The sequence below is a fragment of the Ciconia boyciana genome, chromosome 32 (genome assembly GCF_034638445.1).
Source record: "Ciconia boyciana chromosome 32, ASM3463844v1, whole genome shotgun sequence".
Taxonomy (NCBI): Eukaryota; Metazoa; Chordata; class Aves; order Ciconiiformes; family Ciconiidae; genus Ciconia; species Ciconia boyciana.
This window is the reverse complement of record NC_132965.1, coordinates 106,067-124,659: the sequence shown is the minus strand read 5'-3', so window position 1 is coordinate 124,659 and position 18,593 is coordinate 106,067. Positions and strand designations below refer to the sequence as shown.

Genomic DNA, 18,593 nt, shown 5'->3' with positions numbered 1-18,593 from the left:
GGTCAGGTGCTAGGGTCAGAGGTCAGGCCGGCGATTGGGGTCAGGGTTAAGGGCTGGGTCGAAGGTCAGGTCGTCAGGGTTAAGGGTCAGGGCAGAGGTCGGGTCAGGGTTCAGAGGTCAGGGGTCAGGGCAAAGGTCGGGTCAGGGGTCAAGGTGGGGGTAGAGATTGGCCTTGGGGTGGGGTCAGGGGTCAGGTCAGAGAGCGGGGTCAGCGTCAAGGGCCAGGTTGGAGGCCAGGCCAGGTGTCAGGGCCAGGTCAGAGGTCAGCTCAGGGGTCGGGGGTCAGGGTCAGGGAGGGGCCAAAGACCAGGTCAGGGCTCGGGGTGAACTCAGGGGCCAGGGTCAGGGGTCAGGCTGGGTCGGGGTCAGGCCGGGTCAGGGGTCGGGCAGGGTCAGGGGTCAGGCAGGGTCGGGGTCGGGTGGGGTCAGGGGTCGGGTGGGGTCAGGGGTCAGGCTGGGTCAGGGGTCAGACGGGGTCAGGGTCAGGCGGGGTTGGGGTCAGGGTCAGGGCAGGTCAGGGGTCAGGCCAGGTCAGGGGCCAGGCTGGGTCAGGGGTCAGGTGGGGTCAGGGTCAGGCCGGGTCAGGGGTCAGGCAGGGTCAGGGGTCGGGTGGGGTCAGGGGTCAGGCTGGGTCAGGGGTCAGGCTGGGTCAGGGTCAGGCCAGGTCAGGGGTCAGGCCAGGTCAGGGGCCAGGCCGGGTCAGGGGCCAGGCGGGGCCAGGGGTCAGGTGGGGTCAGGGTCAGGCCAGGTCAGGGGTCAGGCGGGGACAGGGTCAGGTGGGGTCGGGAGTCAGGCAGGGTAAGGGGTTGGATGGGGTCAGGGGTCAGGCAGGGTCAGGGTCAGGCGGGGTCAGGGGTCAGGCGGGGTCAGGGTCAGGCGGGGTCAGGGGTGAGGCGGGGTCGGGGTCAGGTGGGGTCCAGAGTCAGGACAGGTCAGGGTCAGGCAGGGTAAGGGTTAGGCCGGGTCAGGGGTCAGGCGAGGTCAGGGGTCAGGTGGGGTCGGGGTCAGGCGGGGTGAGGGGTGAGGCGGGGTCGGGGTCAGGTGGGGTGAGGGGTCAGGTGGGGTCGGGGTCAGGCCGGGTCAGGGGTCAGGCAGGGTCGGGGTCAGGCCAGGTCAGGGGTCAGGCGGGGTCGGGGTCAGGCGGGGTCAGGGGTCAGGCCGGGTCAGGGGTCAGGTGGGGTCAGGGGTCAGGCAGGGTCGGGGTCGGGCCAGGTCAGGGGTCAGGCCGGGTCAGGGGTCGGGTGGGGTCAGGGGTCAGGCGGGGTCAGGGGTCAGGCCAGGTCAGGGGTCAGGTGGGGTCAGGGGTCAGGCGGGGTCAGGGTCAGGCCGGGTCAGGGTCAGGCCGGGTCAGGGGTCAGGCGGGGTGAGGGGTGAGGCGGGGTCGGGGTCAGGTGGGGTCAGGGTCAGGCAGGGTAAGGGTCAGGCCGGGTCAGGGGTCAGGCCGGGTCAGGGGTCAGGCGGGGTCAGGGTCAGGCCAGGTCAGGGGTCAGGTGGGGTCAGGGTCGGGGTCAGGCCGGGTCAGGGGTCAGGCCGGGTCAGGGGTCGGGTGGGGTCAGGGGTCAGGCGGGGTCAGGGGTCAGGTGGGGTCAGGGGTCAGGCGGGGTCGGGGTCAGGCCGGGTCAGGGGTCAGGCCGGGTCAGGGGTCGGGCTCACCAGGGCAGGGCGTTGTCCAGGCCGGGCCGGCGGAAGGGGCAGCGGAATGGGTTGAGGAGGGGGGGGCTGGTGCCGCCCCCCGTGGCCGCCCCCACAGCCGCCCCCGCCACGGCGCAGCCGTACTCCCCCCCCTCCGCGAAGTACGCCGGCACGCGCTGCGCCTGCGGGCGACGCCCCGCGTCTGGGACCGCCCCTCCCCCCGGGAGACCCCTCGGACCGGGGCCGCCCCCCGCCCCCCCCAGACCCGGGGCTGTTGGGGTGCTGGCGGGTGCTGGGGTCCTGGGGGGGGGGGGCTCGGGGGGCTCCTTAGGGGTTCCTGGGGTCCCCAGGGGTATGGGGGGCCCCGGGAGGCATCGTCTGGAGATCGGGGGGGAATCAGGGGTGGGAGGGGCCCCAGGGGGTTATTGGGGTCCCCGGGGGCGTTAGGGGGTCCCCAGGGGTGTTGGGGGTCCCCAGGGAGTTACTGGGGTCCGGGGGGTGTTGGGGGTCCCCGGGGTTTCGGGGTCCCAGGGGCTGACCTGCAGGCGGGGAGGGCGCTGAGCCACGACTCCTTCAGGGCAAAGCCGGGGTTGAACCCTGGGGGGGGAACCCAGAGACCCCACGTGACCCTGACGGACCCCCAACTGCCCCCGTGCCCCCAACCTCCCCTGCCCCCCAACTTCCCCCCGTGCCCCCCAAACCCCCTACCCCCGCAACAGCCCCCGTGCCCCCAACCCACCCGCCCCCAACTGCCCCCAAACCCCCAACCCCCTCCTGCACCCCCCAACTGCCCCCCGTGCCCCCCACATCGCCCCTCGCCCGCCGTTCCCCCCGTGTCCCCCCGTGTCCCCGCTCACCGATGACGAGGTCGGGCGGGGGCCGGGCGGGTGCTGAACCCCACCTGCACCCCCTGCGGCCCCCCGCCTTCGGGGGGTCCCTGGGAGCAGCTCCTGCACCTCCTGGGGCGGGGGGGCCATCAGGAACTCGGCCGGGGGCACGGCCCCCCGGCCCCCCAGCACCCCAACCCCCTCCCCGACCGCCCCAGGCCCCCTTTGCCCCCGAAGCGCTTCCCTGCCCCCGCGCCCCCCGTGCCCCCCGTGCCCCCGGCGCCAGCCCCCACCGTGCGCTGCAGCAGGAACCGGCGCCCGTCCAGGGGGGGGGGCACGGAGCCCCCCAGGAACAGCAGCTCCAGGGAGAGGCCGGGCAGCAGCACCGAGAGCTCCTGCAGCGGGGGTGAGACCCCGGCCGGCCCCAGTGCTCCAGTGCTCCCAGTGCTCCCAGTGCCCCAGTGCTCCCAGTGCTCCCAGTGCCCCAGTGCTCCCAGAGCCCCAGTGCTCCCAGTGTTCCCAGTGCTCCCAGTGCCCCAGTGCTCCCAGTGCTCCCAGAGCCCCAGTGCTCCCAGTGTCCCCCGTGCTCCCAGTGCTTCAGTGTCCTCAGTGCTCCCAGTGCTCCCAGTGCTCCCAGTGCCCCCAGTGCTCCCAGAGCCCCAGTGCTCCCAGTGCCCCAGTGCTCCCAGTGCCCCAGTGCCCCAGTGCTCCCAGAGCCCCAGTGCTCCCAGAGCTCCCAGTGCCCCAGTGTCCCCCGTGCTCCCAGTGCTTCAGTGTCCTCAGTGCTCCCAGTGCTCCAGTGCTCCCAGTGCTCCCAGTGCTCAAAGTGTCCATAGTGCCCCAGTGCTCCCGGTGCTCCCAGTGCTCCCAGTGGCCCCCAGTGCTCAAAGTGTCCGTAGTGCCCCAGTGCTCCAGTGCTCCCGGTGCTCCCAGTGCCCCAGTGCTCCCGGTGCTCCCAGTGTCCCCTGTGCTCCCAGTGCTCCCAGTGCCCCAGTACTCCAGTGCTCCCAGAGGCCCAGTGCTCCCAGTGCTCCCAGAGGCCCAGTGCTCCCAGTGCTCCCAGTGCCCCAGTGCTCCCAGTGCTCCCAGAGGCCCCGTGCTCCCAGTGCTCCCAGTGCCCCAGTGCTCCCAGTGCTCCCAGAGCCCCAGTGCTCCCAGTGCCCCAGTGCTCCAGTGCTCCCAGTGCTCCCAGAGGCCCAGTGCCCCAGTGCTCCCAGTGCCCCAGTGCTCCCAGTGTCCCCCGTGCTCCCAGTGCTTCAGTGTCCTCAGTGCTCCCACTGCTCCAGTGCTCCCAGTGCTCCCAGTGCTCAAAGTGTCCGTAGTGCCCCAGTGCTCCAGGTGCTCCCAGTGCTCCCAGTGCCCCAGTGCTCCCGGTGCTCCCAGTGTCCCCTGTGCTCCCAGTGCTCCCAGTGCTCCCAGTGCCCCGGTACTCCAGTGCTCCCAGAGGCCCAGTGCTCCCAGTGCCCCAGTGCTCCCAGTGCTCCCAGTGCTCCCAGTGCTCCCAGTGCCCCAGTGCTCCCAGTGGTCCCAGAGCCCCAGTGCTCCAGTGCTCCCAGTGTCCCCCGTGCTCCCAGTGCTTCAGTGTCCTCAGTGCTCCCAGTGCTCCCAGTGCCCCCAGTGCTCCCAGTGCTCCAGTGCTCCCAGTGCTCCCAGTGCTCCCAGAGGCCCAGTGCTCCCAGTGCTCCCAGTGCCCCCAGTGCTCCCAGAGCCCCAGTGCTCCCAGTGCCCCAGTGCTCCCAGTGTCCCCCGTGCTCCCAGTGCTTCAGTGTCCTCAGTGCTCCCAGTGCTCCCAGTGCCCCCAGTGCCCCCAATGCTCCCAGTGCCCCAGTGCTCCCAGTGCCCCCAGTGCCCCAGTGATCCCAGTGCCCCAGTGCTCCCAGTGCCCCCAGTGCCCCAGTGATCCCAGTGCCCCAGTGCTCCCGGTGCTCCTGGTGCTCCCAGTGCTTCAGTGTCCTCAGTGTTCCCAGTGCTCCAGTGCTCCCAGTGCTCCCGGTGCTCCCGGTGCCCCAGTGCTCCCAGAGCCCCAGTGCTCCCAGTGCCCCAGTGCTCCAGTGCTCCCAGTGCTCCCAGAGGCCCAGTGCCCCAGTGCTCCCAGTGCCCCAGTGCTCCCAGTGTCCCCTGTGCTCCCAGTGCTTCAGTGTCCTCAGTGCTCCCACTGCTCCAGTGCTCCCAGTGCTCCCAGTGCTCAAAGTGTCCGTAGTGCCCCAGTGCTCCAGGTGCTCCCAGTGCTCCCAGTGCCCCAGTGCTCCCGGTGCTCCCAGTGTCCCCTGTGCTCCCAGTGCTCCCAGTGCTCCCAGTGCCCCGGTACTCCAGTGCTCCCAGAGGCCCAGTGCTCCCAGTGCCCCAGTGCTCCCAGTGCCCCAGTGCTCCCAGTGCTCCCAGTGCTCCCAGTGCTCCCAGTGCCCCAGTGCTCCCAGTGGTCCCAGAGCCCCAGTGCTCCAGTGCTCCCAGTGCCCCCAGTGCTCCCAGTGCTCCAGTGCTCCCAGTGCTCCCAGAGGCCCAGTGCTCCCAGTGCTCCCAGTGCCCCCAGTGCACCCAGAGCCCCAGTGCTCCCAGTGCCCCAGTGCTCCCAGTGTCCCCCGTGCTCCCAGTGCTTCAGTGTCCTCAGTGCTCCCAGTGCTCCCAGTGCCCCCAGTGCCCCCAATGCTCCCAGTGCCCCAGTGCTCCCAGTGCCCCCAGTGCCCCAGTGATCCCAGTGCCCCAGTGCTCCCAGTGCCCCCAGTGCCCCAGTGATCCCAGTGCCCCAGTGCTCCCGGTGCTCCTGGTGCTCCCAGTGCTTCAGTGTCCTCAGTGTTCCCAGTGCTCCAGTGCTCCCAGTGCTCCCGGTGCTCCCGGTGCCCCAGTGCTCCCAGAGGCCCAGTGCTCCCAGTGCTCCAGTGCTCCCAGTGCTCCCGGTGCTCCCAGTGTCCCCCGTGCTCCCAGTGCCCCAGTGCTCCCGGTGCTCCCAGTGCTCCCAGTGTCCCCAGTGCTCCCAGTGTCCCCAGTGCCCCCAGTGTCCCCAGTGCTCCCAGTGCCCCAGGGCTCCCAGTGCCCCAGGGCTCCCAGTGCTCCCAGTCCCCCCAGTGCCCCCACTCCCTCCCAGTGCCCCAGTGCTCCCAGTCCGTCTCTGTCCCTCCAGTGCTCCCAGTCCCTCCCAGTCCCCCCAGTGCCCCCAGTGTTCCCAGTCCCCCCAGTCTCCCCCGTCCCTCCCAGTGCTTCCAGTCCCTGCAGTGCCCCCAGTCCCTCCCAGTCCCCCCAGTGCCCCCAGCGCTCACCCAGAAGAGCCCCACCAGCTGCAGCTCCCCCCCGCTCTCCTCCACCTGCACCCGCAGCGAGCGCTTCCTCAGGATGTTCAGCTCCGGGACTGGGGGACCCCGAGGGACCCTCAGTGGGGCCCCCGCGGCTCCGCAAAGGGACCCCCCGCAGCACCCCCCGAGGGCTCCTCAGGCGAGGACCCCCGAGGGCGACCTCCCGGACCGGGGGGAGGATCTGGCCCTGCAGGCACCCCTGGCCCCCCGGGTCCCCTGTGTCCCCCGTGTCCCCCATGCCCCCCTGTGCCCCCCGAGTCCCCTGTGCCCCCCATGTCCCCGGCCCCGCTCACAGTGCTGGGGTACGAGGCTGGTGATGACGTAGTAGAGGCTCAGGGGGTAGCAGAGCAGCGCGGCCAGGGGGGAGCTGAGGGGCAGCCCCCGCCAGGCGTAGTACTGCTGCCAGGAGCCTGGGGGCAGGCACCCTGCTGCACCCCACGGCACCCCACGGCACCCTGCTGCACCCCACGGCACCCCACAGCACCCCCACGGCACCCTGCTGCACCCCACGGCACCCCACGGCATCCCCACGGCACCCCACGGCACCCTGCTGCACCCCACGGCACCCCACAGCATCCCCACGGCACCCCCACGGCACCCTGCTGCACCCCACGGCACCCCACAGCATCCCCACGGCACCCCACGGCACCCTGCTGCACCCCACGGCACCCCACGGCACCCCCACGGCACCCCACGGCATCCCCACGGCACCCCACGGCACCCCCACGGCACCCCCACGGCACCCCCACGGCACCCTGCTGCACCCCACGGCACCCCACAGCATCCCCACGGCACCCCCACGGCACCCTGCTGCACCCCACGGCACCCCACAGCACCCCCACGGCACCCTGCTGCACCCCACGGCATCCCCACGGCATCCCCACGGCACCCCCACGGCACCCTGCTGCACCCCACGGCACCCCACGGCATCCCCACGGCACCCCACGGCACCCCCACGGCACCCTGCTGCACCCCACGGCACCCCACAGCATCCCCACGGCACCCCCACGGCACCCTGCTGCACCCCACGGCCCCCCAGCCCCCGCAGCACCCCCAGCAGCCCCCGGCGCACGCCGCACACCCCCGGTGTCCCCCATGCACCCTCAAATGTCCCCACTGTCCCCCGCGCTGCAGCCCCCAACGCCCCCCGCACCCCCAGTGCCTCCCTCCGAAGCCCCCGCGCCCCGACGCCCCCGTGCCACCAGCACTCACTGAAGAAGCCGCTGGCTGGGGGCTCGGGGGCGGGGGCAGCCCCACCTCCCCGGCGGGCTGCAGCTCCTCGAAGGGGGGCGCTGGGGGGGGGCAGAGGGCATCAGCGAGCCCCCAACCCCAGCACCCCCAATTCCTCCTGGAGCCCCCAGTAGCCCCCGGAGCCCCCAGTTGCCCCCTCAGTGCTCCCCCAGTGCCCCCATTGCTCCCCGAGCCCCCCGCTACCCTCTCAGCACTCCCCCGTTGCCCCCCAGAGCCCCCCAGTTACCCCCAGTGCCCCCAGTTATCCCCCGGTGCCCTCTGGAACCCCCAATTATCCCCCATTGCCCCCCGAGCCCCCCACTTACCCCCATTGCCCCCCAGACCCCCCCGTGCTCCCCGGTCCCTCCGTCCCCCCTGCAGCTGCTCACCGTGAGGGGTCCCGGGGGGGTGGCAGCCCCCCCAGCCCCACGCCGTAGTCGGGGGCCCGCACCAGCATGCTGAGGTGGGCCCAGCCCCCCCGGGTGAGCCCCCGCGCCCCCAGGAAGCGCTCCTTGTCGAAGGTCTCGCTCGTCACCTCTGGGGGGGCAGGCGGACACCCCATGGCACCCACGGCACCCCACGGCACCCCACCGCACCCCGATGTGCCCTGCGGCACCCATTGCACCCCCAGCACCCCACTGCGCCCCCCCGACCCTACCGCCCCCCCAGCACCCCACCGCGCCCCAGCAGCCTGCTGCACCCCATTGCGCCCCAGCCCCTCCCAACCGCACCCCCAAACCCGCCCCCATGGCACCCCAGCCCCCCCAGCCCTTGCCCCCCACCTGCGGTGAAGGTGAAGGGCAGCTGGGCCAGGGCGGCCGCGCGCCCCATGAACCCCCGAGCCGCTGGCACCAGCCCCGGTGCACCCCGAAAGCCTCGGCCGCCCGGCACCCCTCGGGCCAGTAGGGCACGGCCCCGCACTGCGGGCTGGGGGCAGGGTCAGTGGGGGGGGCAGGAGCCCCGGCACCCCAATGCACCCCCAAGCCCCCCTGCAACCCCACCCCCCGTGCACCCCCAAACCCCTCTGCACCCACATGCGCCCCACGCACCCCTCGGAGCAGCACGGCCCGGCACTGCGGGCTGGGGGGGGTCGGTGGCGGGGGGGGCCTGGACCGCCCTGTGCCCCATTGCACCCCAATGCCCCCGAACCCCAATGCCCCCCACTCCTTTGCATCCCCCGGCGACCCCCGTCCCCTCTGGTGCCTCGGAGCCCCCACTGTGCACCCCTGGGCCCCCCGGTACCCCTCTGTCCCCCTGCCCCCCAATGCTCCGCCTGCACCCCAATGCCCCCCGTGCACCCCATGCCCCCCGCACCCCCTCCACCCCAATGGCCCCCCTGCACCCCTCTGCACCCCCTGCACCCCAATGCTCCCCCGTGCCCCCTCACCACGGCAGGGGGTCCTGGCCAGCCCCCGCAGGCGTGGCAGAGGCGGAGCGCAGCGCGGGGGGCCGAGGGTGGGGGGGCCCCCAGCCCCACAGGGGGTCCCCACCAGCGTCACCCCCAGGCGGGCGGTGGCCGGCTGCAGGGCGCTGGGGGACACGGGGTGTCACGGGGGGTCACCCCTGGGTGGGTGGGGACGTATGTCCCGGGGGGTGACATGGGGGGCACCCCGGAAGGTGCCGGGGGGTGGGGGTCACTCACGCGTGCAGGCCGGCGTCCCCCACGGCGAGCTGGCGGGGGCGGCGGGGGGGTCCCCCCGCCATGGGGCACCCCATGGCGCGGCAGAGCAGGGGGAGGGCCCGGCGCGGCGGGGGGCGCGGGGGCTCGGGGGACCCCAGCTCGAAGTCGAAGCCCAGGGGGACCCCGCGGGCGTCCGTCAGCAGCAGCACCCACGTCACCACCAGCAGCTGCCCTGGGGACGGGGGGTCGGGGGTCATGGCGGGGCGGGGGTCAGAGGGGCCAGGGGGTCACGGGCACTCAGGGGGCTGGGGTCCCTGGGGGACGGCGCTCGGGGGGTCGGGGGTCCTGGGAGGTGGGGGTCACCCCAGGTGCCCCATGGGGTCCCTTCGAGGGTCAGGTTTGGGGTCCCCCCGCCGGGGTTGCGAGTCCCTCGGGGTCAGGTTTGGGGTCCCATGGGGGGGGATCACGGGGTCCCTCTGGGGTCGCGCTCAGGGTCCCGCGGGGGGACCTGGGGGTCCCTGTGGGCTCGGACTCGGGGTCCCCAGGGTGAAGTTCAGGCCCCACCTGAACTTCCCGGGGGGCGCGGGGTCCCCTTGGGGTCCCACGGGACGAGGGCCCCGTCCCGGGTGGGGAGCTCAGGGCCCCGCTTTGGGGTCCGGGGGTCCCTTTGGGGGGGGTCCCGCTACCTGGGGGGGCCCCCCCGCCTTCCTCCTCCTCCTCCTCCTCCCCCTCCTCCTCCAGGCTGACGAAGGCCAGGGCGCGGCGCAGGTCGGGCAGCGTCAGGGCCGTGTCCCCGCAGAGGGGACCCCGGGGGCCCCCGCAGGGCCCCCCCCCGCCCCCCCGCCGGGCCCCCCCCGCGGGCAGGGCCACGCCCAGGCGGGCGTTGGGCAGCGCGTGCAGCACCCAGGGCCCGGGCCCGGGGCGCAGCCGCCGCAGCGCCCCCGGCCCCGGGGGGGCCCCCCCGGCCCCCCGCCGCCAGCCCAGCACCAGCGAGACCAGCTCCAGCAGCTCGGCCCGGTACCCGGTCAGGAACTCCATCTGGGGGCACAGCGCGGGGTCCCCCGGGGCCGGCAGCCCCGGACGCCCCAACCCGGCACCCCCCGACCCGGCACCCCCCGACCCGGCACCCCACGACCCGGCACCCCCCGACCCGGCACCCCCCGACCCGGCACCCCCAGACCCTGCACCCCCAGACCGCCCCAACCCGGCACCCCGAGACCCGGCACCCCCAGAAACCCCAGACCCCCCACCCCGGCACCCCGAGACCCTGCACCCCCAGAAACCCCCGACCCGGCGCCCCCAGCCCCGGCACCCCCAGCCCCCGGCTCTGCTCCTCCCCTCCCCCTCCCCTCCCCCTCCCCTCCTCCTCCTCCTCCTCCTCCTCCTCCTCCTCCCCCCGCCCCCGCCCCCCTCCGCCACCTCCCGCCCGGGCAGATTCAAAGGTAAATACCGCGGGGCTTTCCCGCCTCGCTGTGACGTCATCGCGCTCCTCCCCCCGGCGGCGCTGATTGGCTGGAACGCGGAGGGTGGGGCAGTGCGGGGGGGCAGTGCGGGGGGGGAGGGGAGGGGGCTCCCCCGGCCCTGCCCCGCCCTGAAGCCACCCCCGTGACGTGCGTGATGTCACAGGCGATGCTACAGCCCGAAGCCCAGCGCCACGCCTGTGACATGACGCAGGTGACATGACGCGCGTGACATCACGGGGGACCCCGCCCTCGCCCCGCCCCCAGGAGCCCCTCCCGGAGACCCCGGGGCCGGCACGCCGCCGTGGGGCGGGGCATGACGTCAGGGAGCGGCGGTGAGGTCGCGCTGCCAGGAAAGACACCGGCTCGGTCCGTCAGCGAAACCGAAACCGAAACCGAAACCGAGAGGCGGAGGGCGGCGGGGGGGTGCCGGTGCCCCGGGGGGGGTCCCGGTTCGGGGCGCCCCGGTTCGGGGGGCCTCGGGGGGTGTCCCGGTGCCGGTGCCGGTGCCGGTCCCCGTGCCAGTGTCGGTGCCCGGGGGTCCCGGGCGGGGCGGGGGGAGGGGGCGGGGCAGCCCGCGGGCGGTTCCGTCGGGCGGGGCTCGCGGTGCCGCCCCCGCCCGGTTCCCACGGTCCGGCCGCGCCATGGGGCCGGGGCTGCTGCCGCTGCTGCTGCTGCTGCCCTGGGGAGGTACCGGGGGCACCGGGGCCGGGGGCACCGGGGCCGGGCAAGAGCGGGAGAACCCGGGCTGGGGGGCACCGGGGCCGGGGCCACCGGGGGACAACGAGCAGAACCGGGGCCGAGAGAGTCAGGGAGGGTGAGGGGCACCGGGACCGGGGGCACCGGGCCCAGAGGGGACAAGGGGCACCGGGCCAGAACGAGGGGAACGGGGACCAGGGGCACCGGGATTCGGGGAGGACGAGGGGCACCGGGACCGGGCAGAGTGGGGGAACCGGGGCTGGGGGCTCCGGGACCGGGGCGGGGGGCAGCTCCGGGGCAGGCCGAGGCGGGGCGCTGGGGCCGGGGGTCCCGGGGATCCCGGGCCGGTGCCCCCGCCGCTGACCTCGACCCCTCCCCCGCAGCGCTGGGGAACGTGGGGGCTCGGCGGGGGCCTGCGCCTGCACCCACCGCTGGCCCCGGGAGCCCCCCGCCGTGCGCCTGCCCCCTGGCCCCCACGTGCTGCGGGCGGAGCTCTGCCCCAACCACGTGCGCAGGTGAGGGACCCCCGGGACCCCCCGGAGACCCCCAGCACCCCAGACCCTGTCCTCAGAGCCCCGCCCCACGGGGCCCCCAGCGCCTATGGCTGCCCCCCCCCCCAGTAGGAAAAGAGGAACTGGGAACTGGTGCCCAGGAAGCTCTGAGGGGGGGGGGATGGAGACATGGGCGGGGGGGCTGGCCCCACAGACAGGGCCTGTCCCTGCCCCATAGATGGAGTCTGGGGCCTAGAGGTGGGAGATCCCCCCGTGCCCCACAGCAGCCCCCCATGTCCCTCCTGTGCCCCACAGCAGCCCCCCATGTCCCTCCCATGCCCCCTGTGCCCCATAACAGCCCCCGTGCCCCCCCAGGTTCGTGCTGCCCCACAAGCGGCTCTGTGGGCTCCAGGACTCGCCGTGGGTCGTGGAGCTGCTGCAGCTCTGGGAGCACCAAGGTGGGTCCCCACCCCACGCCTCGGGGGTGGGGGAGCCCCCGGGGCTGCCCCACACCTGGGAGGAACCTTAACCCTCTCACCCCTTCCTCTTCCCCCCACAGTGGCTCAGAGACCCCTGGCCAGACCCCCGGCTACAGACAGACCCACGGACGGCACGCCCGCTAAAGACCGCCCCGTGGCTGGACCCCCAGCTACGGACCAACCTACAGACGGCCCCCAGCTAAAGACAGACCCCCGGCTACGGATGGACCCCCAGACAGACCCCCTGCCAGCCCCCTGGCCCCACTGAGCCCCCCAGCCCCAGAGGGACCCCCAGCCGGCCCCATAGTGAGGCGCAGCCCCCCAGCCCCCAGCCTCGAGGCTGGGTGAGGGGCACCGTGGCGGGGCTGGGGGGCAGCTCCCAGGGGGACCCCAGGCCTTGCCCCCCACCCCCACAGGCTGGATCCACCAGGAAGCCATGGGGCAGGACCCCCAGACGCCACTGCCTGCTGTGGGGCTGGCCCCCCTCTCTGTGGGGCTGGCCATGGGGATGGTCCTGCTGGGAGCCAGCCTGGGCCTGGGGGGGGTCCTGGCCTGCCAGGGGGGCTGCTGGGGGGCCAGGAGAGGCAGGGGGCCAGGCCCCCCCCCCGAAGCCCTGACACCCCTCTCCTGCCCCACAGATGTGGGGCCAGGGTACGGCCCCTGTGAACGCCTCTGAGCTGGGTCCCGCCACCGTCCCCCAGCACACAGGGGGCCCCTTCCCCTGCCGCGATTAAAGAGCTGGCTTTGCCCCCAGACCTGTGTCCGGGGGGGGAGGGGGGGCAGGGTAGAGGGGGCGGTAGCCTGGCGCACACGCATGTCAGCAGCACACGCGTGTCGGGGGACAGAGACAGGCTCAGCCGGGCCTGAAGGCCACCACGGCTTCCCTTTATTTTGGCGTGTCCTTAGCGTGTCCCTGGTGTGTGGGCGGCGGGAGGGGGCAGCCGGGGGCCGTGTCTGCGTCCCACGGTGTCCCACGATGTCCCCGCTGTCCCCCGTCAGGGCTCCAGCATCTGCTCGCAGGCCCGCGCCAGCTCCCCCAGCTTCAGCCGGGCGTAGTCCACCCGGTTCAGCGCCATCTGACAGGCCTTGCGGGCCGAGTAGCTGGAGCCCTCGTGGGGTTGCCCCGTGGCCACCTGGGGAGGGCGGAGCTGGGGTGACGCCCGCCCGGACCCCTGAACCCCCCGCCCCCTGACCCCGCCCCTGACCCCGCCCCTGACCTGGGTGAGGTAGCGGATCTGGGCCGAGAGCTCGGACTCGACCTTCTGGACGGCGGCGCTGAACTGGGCGGCCTGGCGCTCCAGCAGCCGCTCCCCGGCCTTCTCCTTCGACAGCTCCAGGATCACCGTGCCTGTGGGCGGGGCGTGATGCGTGACCCCTGACCTCTCAACCCTGACCCCAGCCTGGGGGCATGACCCCAGCGCCCCCCCCACCCCACCCCCGGATCCACCCCCCAGGGTAAGGCCTGGAGCATGACCTCTCACCCCCTGACCCCTCACCCGTGACCCCAGGGTAGGCCACACCCCCTGACCCCACCCACTAGGTGGCTCCGGAGAAGGGGAGAGGTCAAAGGCCCTGCCCCACCCACCGGCCCCGCCCCCTTAAGCCCCACCCACACAGACGCTCTGCCCCCAGCCCCCTCAGAGATGACCCCGCCCCCGAGGAGGCCCCGCCCTGTAAGCACCGTCCACAGAGAGCGCCCGAGACCCCGCCCCTGCCGAGGCCCCGCCCCCGACGAGGCCCCGCCCCGCCCACCGGCGCTCTGCAGGGAGGCGCCGATCTCGCGCTCCAGCTCCTCCAGCACGCGCAGCCGCTCGTTCGCCACCCCGTAGCCCGCCATGGCCCGCGCCGGCCGCCGTACCCGCCGCTTCCGCTTCCGGCCGCGCATGCGCCGCCCCTCTGGCATCACCACTCCCGGCGGCCACCCCTACCCCACCCCGCGCGTCACGTGGCCCGGAAGCGACGACAGGGCTCCCTCTGGCGAGCGCTCTATGGTGCCGCGGTCCTCCACGGCCACTCTAGGAAGCGTCTCGGTGACCCCCGGTCCTCCCGCCTCCCCAGGCCGGGGGGAGAGGGGCCGCTCCAGCCCCCAATCCCCCCCCTTTCACCCCGAAATCCCCCTCAGCCCCCCATCCCCCTTTCACCCCGAAATCCCCCCCTCAATCCTCCCCTTTTCACCCCAAAATCCCCCCTCAGCCCCCCATCCCCCCAAAATCCCCCCTCCTCCCGCCACGCCCGACTCAAAGGTTTTATTTACCCCAACGCCCCCCCCCGCTCAGACACAGCCGGGGCGGGGGGAAGGACACGCAGACAGCTGCGGGGCGGGTCCCCAAAACTTCTTTAAAAATTAATGTACATATAAACAGCGGGGGCGGGGTAATGCCCAGTCAAGTCCAGTGCTTGGGGGGCTGGGGTGCCCTGAAATGCCCCCCCGGGGAAGGGAGGGGACCCCATACAGCAGTCAGAGAGGGAGGGGGAGGGAGAAGGAGGGAGGGGGCCCTGGGCGGTTCCAAGCGGTCCCGGGGGCGGGGGGGAGGGTTTCAGGGGTCCCGGGGGGGTCCCTAGCAGAACTGGTCCTCGTCGTCTTTCTCGTCCTTCAGCCCCTTCAGGCGCAGGCGGGCGAAGTCCTCAAAGACGATGTCGTCGTCTGGCCCGTAGCTGGGGGGACACGGGGGGGACACGGGGGGACACCCCGAGTTACCCCCCCGGCCCCCCCATCCGCCCGCCTTTGCCCCCCCGTGGGTCTCTGCCCCCGTCACTCACTTGGTCTCGAACTCGATGAGGTTGGTGTCGAGGGGAGCGTCCGTCTCGGGGAGGGCTGGGGGGGGGGGCACAGGGGGGTGGGGTGACCCTGGGGGAGGGCCCGGACCCCCCAGGCCCCCGTGCCCCCCCGAACCCTTACCTGACCGTGGCCGCGGAGGGGGCAGGGCTCGGGGGCTTGGGGTGCATGAGGACGAAGGGGAGCTCCACCGAGACGTCCCTGGGGGAGGAGGGGGTCAGGGGGCTCAGGGGGGGCCTCGGGGGGCCACGGGGACGCACAGACACACAGACGCCCACGTACCCGCCGCGGGCCACCACCAGCTTCACCTTGACGCGGTAGGACACCAGGATCCCCAACACCTCCTTGTTGGCCCCCTCCTTGACGCTGCCAGAGAGGGTTAAGGGGGGGGGTGTGTGTGTGTGCGCAGGGGACCCCCCGGCTCTGCCCCTCCCCGCGGGGCGGGGGCGATGTCCCCCCGTGCCCCCGCGCCCCTCACATGGTGCTGGAGGCCAGGTTGGTGTCCTCGTGCTTCAGCTTGCCGTCCAGCGCCAGCCCCCGCCGCTCCCGGTTGTGGCTCAGCAGCGGCGTCAGGGTGTAGACCTTGCAGAAGGTGGCGCTGGGGGGCACCTGGTCCCTGGGGGCGCGGGGTCAGGGGTCACCTGGGGTCAGGGGTCACCCCGCGGGGCGCAGTGCCGGGGGGGGGGGGGGGCGGTGTCACCCCGGGGGCAAGGGGTCACTCTGAGGACAGGGGGCCAAGGGTCACCCCAGGGGCAAGGGGGCGGGCGTGGGGTCACCCCGGGTGACCTGCGGGGTCACCGCCAGGGCGAGGGGTCGGGGGTCGGGGGTCGGGTCACTCACTCCTGCTCCGTCTGCGCCACCGGGCACTTGTACTGCGCCGTGCTGAACAGGCAGATGTCGGCGAACTGCCGCACTGCGGGCGGGGCCGCGTCAGCCGGCCCGGGCCCCTCCCCCGCAGCCCCCCCTCTCCCCACGGCCCCCACACCCCCCAGCCCCCCTCGCCCCTCGTGTCCCCGCCAGCCCCCACACCCCTCCTCCTCACCCCCCAGTCCCCCCATCCCTTCGTGTCCCCCCTCACCCCCCCAGCCCCTCATGTCCCCCACACCCCTCCTCACCCCCCAGTCCCCCCATCCCTTCGTGTCCCCCCTCACCCCCCACAGCCCCTCACGTCCCCCACATCCCCCCTCACCCCCCCGTGCCCCCCCAGCCCCGTACCGGCCACCTTGACCCTCTTGATGCTCTTGCTGGAGTTGTTGGTGACGTGGACGTTGACGTTCAGGGGCTCCCCGTGGTAGTAGAGCTGGGGGCACAGCCTCAGCGACCCACGGCCTGCCCCACGGCACCCCGAAGCCCTGCCCACAGCCCCCCCCGGGCCCTGCCCCACGCCTGGGACCCCAAACCCCCCCATAGACCCCCATCCCAGCCCCTGCCCCACACCTGGGACCCCCGACCCCCTCCACAGACCCCCCAGCCCCTGCCCCACGCCTGGGACCCCCAACCCCCCCAAAGACCCCCCAACCCCTGCCCCACGCCTGGGACCCCCGGACCCCCCAGCCCCCCACCTCCTTGTCCAGCGAGGCCTCCAGGTGCAGAGAGCGCTCGGACATGAGGAAGTGCCGGGTGGTCTCGGCGCTGGGCTGAGGGCCGGGCTGCTCGGGCGCGTACTGAACCTTCCGGATCACCAGCCGCACCGAGTTCCTGGGGGGGAAGGGGCTCCAGAGGCCGGGGTCCCGGGACAGGGCGCCCGGACCCCTGGGTCCCCCCCGAGAGGGGTGCAGGGGGCGGGGGGCAGGCGGACGCCCGGGTTCCCCCTACCTCTTGTGGATCTTCTCCTCCAGGGATTTAGCGCAGAACGCCCGGATCTCGTAGTCGACGCCGCAGGCCTGGGGGGGGACGGGACACGGGATGGGACCCCCATAACGCCATCCCCCCCCACATTCCTCCCCCCGCTCCAATGATCCCTTCAAAGCCCCTGTGCCCCCAAACAGCCCCCAGCCCTCATAGCCCCCCCACGAACCCCCGGCCCAACAGCCCCCCAAGCCCCCTCCCCTATTGCCCCCCTCGCCCCCCACAACCCCCCCAGCCCCACCTTGCCGGTGTCCTCGGGGCCGGGCTGCAGCGTCACGGAGCAGGGCAGGTTCTGGGGGATCTGGGGGGCGAGAGGGGCCGGGGGGTAACCAGGGAGGCGTGGGGGTCCCGGGGCACTGAGAGGGGCTGGCTCTGCCCCCCCGGGGCTTGGGGGGACTGTGGGGGCAGCTGTGGGGCAGGAGACCCCAAACTGGCTATGGGGCAAGGCACCCCATGGACAGCAGGACCCCCAGGCCAGCCACGGGGCCAACTGTGGGGCAGAAGACCCCAAGCTGGCTATGGGGCGAGGCACCTCACGGGCAGCAGGACCCCCCAGGCCAGCTGTGGGGCAGGCGTGGGGCAGCGCTCACCGTGAAGGCGAAGGGGTGGGCAGCGGGGCCCAGCTTGCGGAGCAGGCGCTGCTGCAGGCGCGTGGGGGGCCGGCGCTCCTCGGGCAGGGGGGGCACGGCCTGGCGGGTGGCCGCGAACAGGTCCTTGCGGAAGGACAGGCCCAGGACGTCCAGGTCCTCCCGGCCGTAGCGGAAGGCGCAGGTCAGCGTCACGAACACTGCGGGGGTGGGGGGCGGCCGTGGGACCCAGGCGTCCACGGGGGGTGGGGGGGAACCTGGGAGCCCCCCCGATGTGCCCCCGGCCCCTCACCTTTCCGGTCCTTCAGGTAGTCGGGGTCCACCAGCACCACCCCATCTGCAAGAGGAGGGGGCGTCAGGGGGAGGCGAGGGCCCCCCGGCCGCCCCACGGCAGCCCCAGAGCAACCCAGCCCCCCCAGCAGCCCCTCTGCACCCCCCAGGTCCCCTCAAATCCCCCAGCAGCCCCCAACCCCCACTCACCCACAGGGTCCACCCAGTCCAGGTGATCCACGAAGTCCCTCTTGCCCAAGTAGACCGTGAGCTGGGGGGGGCAGGTACAGGGGGGTCAGGCCATGGGCATCCCCCCAAGGAGGGGGTCAGCAGCCCCCTGGCACGGGGGGGGAGGGGAGCCCAAACTGCCAGCACGGGCATGCTAACACCCCCCCATCCCCACAGCGGGCTGAGGACGGGCACAGCTCGTGTCATGCGTAACTGGGGGTTTGGGGTTCCCCAAGTTCCCCCGGGAGGGGGGGCAGGGGTTGAACCCCCCCCAGGGCCTCACCTTGCAGTTGGGGCTGGATTTCTTGAACACCCTGGGGGGCAAAAAATGGTCAAATGGGCTTTTTTTTGAGAGGTGTGTTTTGGGGGGCGGGGGGAGAGAGGAGTCTTGGGGGGGCCCCCCAAAGCCAGGCAGCTTCCCCTGCCCCCCTTTCCGTGGGCACCACGCAGCCTCCCCCCAAGAGCCCTCAGCACCCCAAAACGTGTGCGTGTCCCCCCCGAGGCGGACTGGGAGGCGCTGGGGGGGGCAGCCCCAGCAGCTCCTGTTCTCTGCCCAGCAGGAGGCGGGGGGTGGCCGCGGGGCCCCTTCCCCTGGGGGGGGAGGGGGATGGAGCCCCCCCGGGGCCACCAGCCGCGCGGGGCCCGTTAGCTGTGGAGCTGGGCGGGGCCCCACAGCCGCCCCCTCCCATTCGGGGTGCAGAGGTTCCCCCTCCCCCCGCGGTCAGCGCTTCCTCCCCTCGCGCTTCCTCCCCGGGCACTTCCCCTGCCCAGCCCCCCTCGCGGGGTCCCGGCCGCCCCCCCCAGCGCCCCTCGCCCCCCCCGGGCTGGGCGGGGGGGTAGGGGGTAGGGGGAGGTGTGTGGGGGGGTTCCCCCCCATCGCCGCAGCCCCCGGGGCAGCCGCCGCCGCCGCCGCCGCCACCCGCAGCCCACGCGCGGCGCGTCCGGTCGCCCTCACCGGGTGCCCGCCTTCTCCCCCATGCTGGGGCCGGGGGTGCCGCGGGCCGGGGGTGCCGCGGGCCGGGTCTATGCGGGGCTGGCGGGGGCCCGGGCCCGGCTGGGGGTCACCGCGGGCTGCAGCGAGGCCATGGCCAGGCCCCGGGTCACGTGGGGAGGGCCCAGCCAATCCGAGGGCGCGGCGGGGAGGAGGGTGAGCGACGT

The 18,593-nt window shown here is 73.8% G+C and overlaps 3 protein-coding genes across 3 annotated transcripts; all 3 read right to left on the bottom strand.

Annotated features, from left to right (window-relative positions):
• Positions 1-1,959: 1,959 nt before the first annotated feature.
• Positions 1,960-9,699, bottom strand: ZMYND15 (zinc finger MYND-type containing 15). Its single transcript, XM_072848589.1, is given in 12 exon segments — positions 1,960-2,010; positions 2,490-2,591; positions 2,753-2,854; positions 5,714-5,802; positions 6,040-6,156; positions 6,959-7,038; positions 7,366-7,513; positions 7,759-7,815; positions 7,818-7,896; positions 8,329-8,506; positions 8,619-8,829; positions 9,284-9,699. Coding segments are annotated over 12 exon segments (1,566 nt in total). The 5' UTR covers positions 9,636-9,699.
• Positions 9,700-12,590: 2,891 nt separating this feature from the next.
• MED11 (mediator complex subunit 11) lies at positions 12,591-13,608 on the bottom strand. The gene is made up of 3 exons (XM_072848649.1): positions 13,479-13,608; positions 12,944-13,074; positions 12,591-12,859 (listed from the first exon to the last, which is right to left on the bottom strand). Exons 1-3 carry the CDS (start codon positions 13,561-13,563, stop codon positions 12,722-12,724), a joined length of 354 nt encoding a protein of 117 aa, XP_072704750.1. The 5' UTR covers positions 13,564-13,608; the 3' UTR covers positions 12,591-12,721.
• Positions 13,609-14,177: 569 nt separating this feature from the next.
• ARRB2 (arrestin beta 2) lies at positions 14,178-18,559 on the bottom strand. Its single transcript, XM_072848648.1, is given in 16 exon segments — positions 14,178-14,381; positions 14,487-14,541; positions 14,626-14,651; positions 14,653-14,703; positions 14,785-14,868; positions 14,981-15,118; positions 15,343-15,415; positions 15,718-15,802; positions 16,065-16,200; positions 16,318-16,385; positions 16,592-16,651; positions 16,941-17,137; positions 17,230-17,274; positions 17,418-17,478; positions 17,719-17,749; positions 18,391-18,559. Coding segments are annotated over 16 exon segments (1,230 nt in total). The 5' UTR covers positions 18,414-18,559; the 3' UTR covers positions 14,178-14,284.
• Positions 18,560-18,593: the final 34 nt, after the last annotated feature.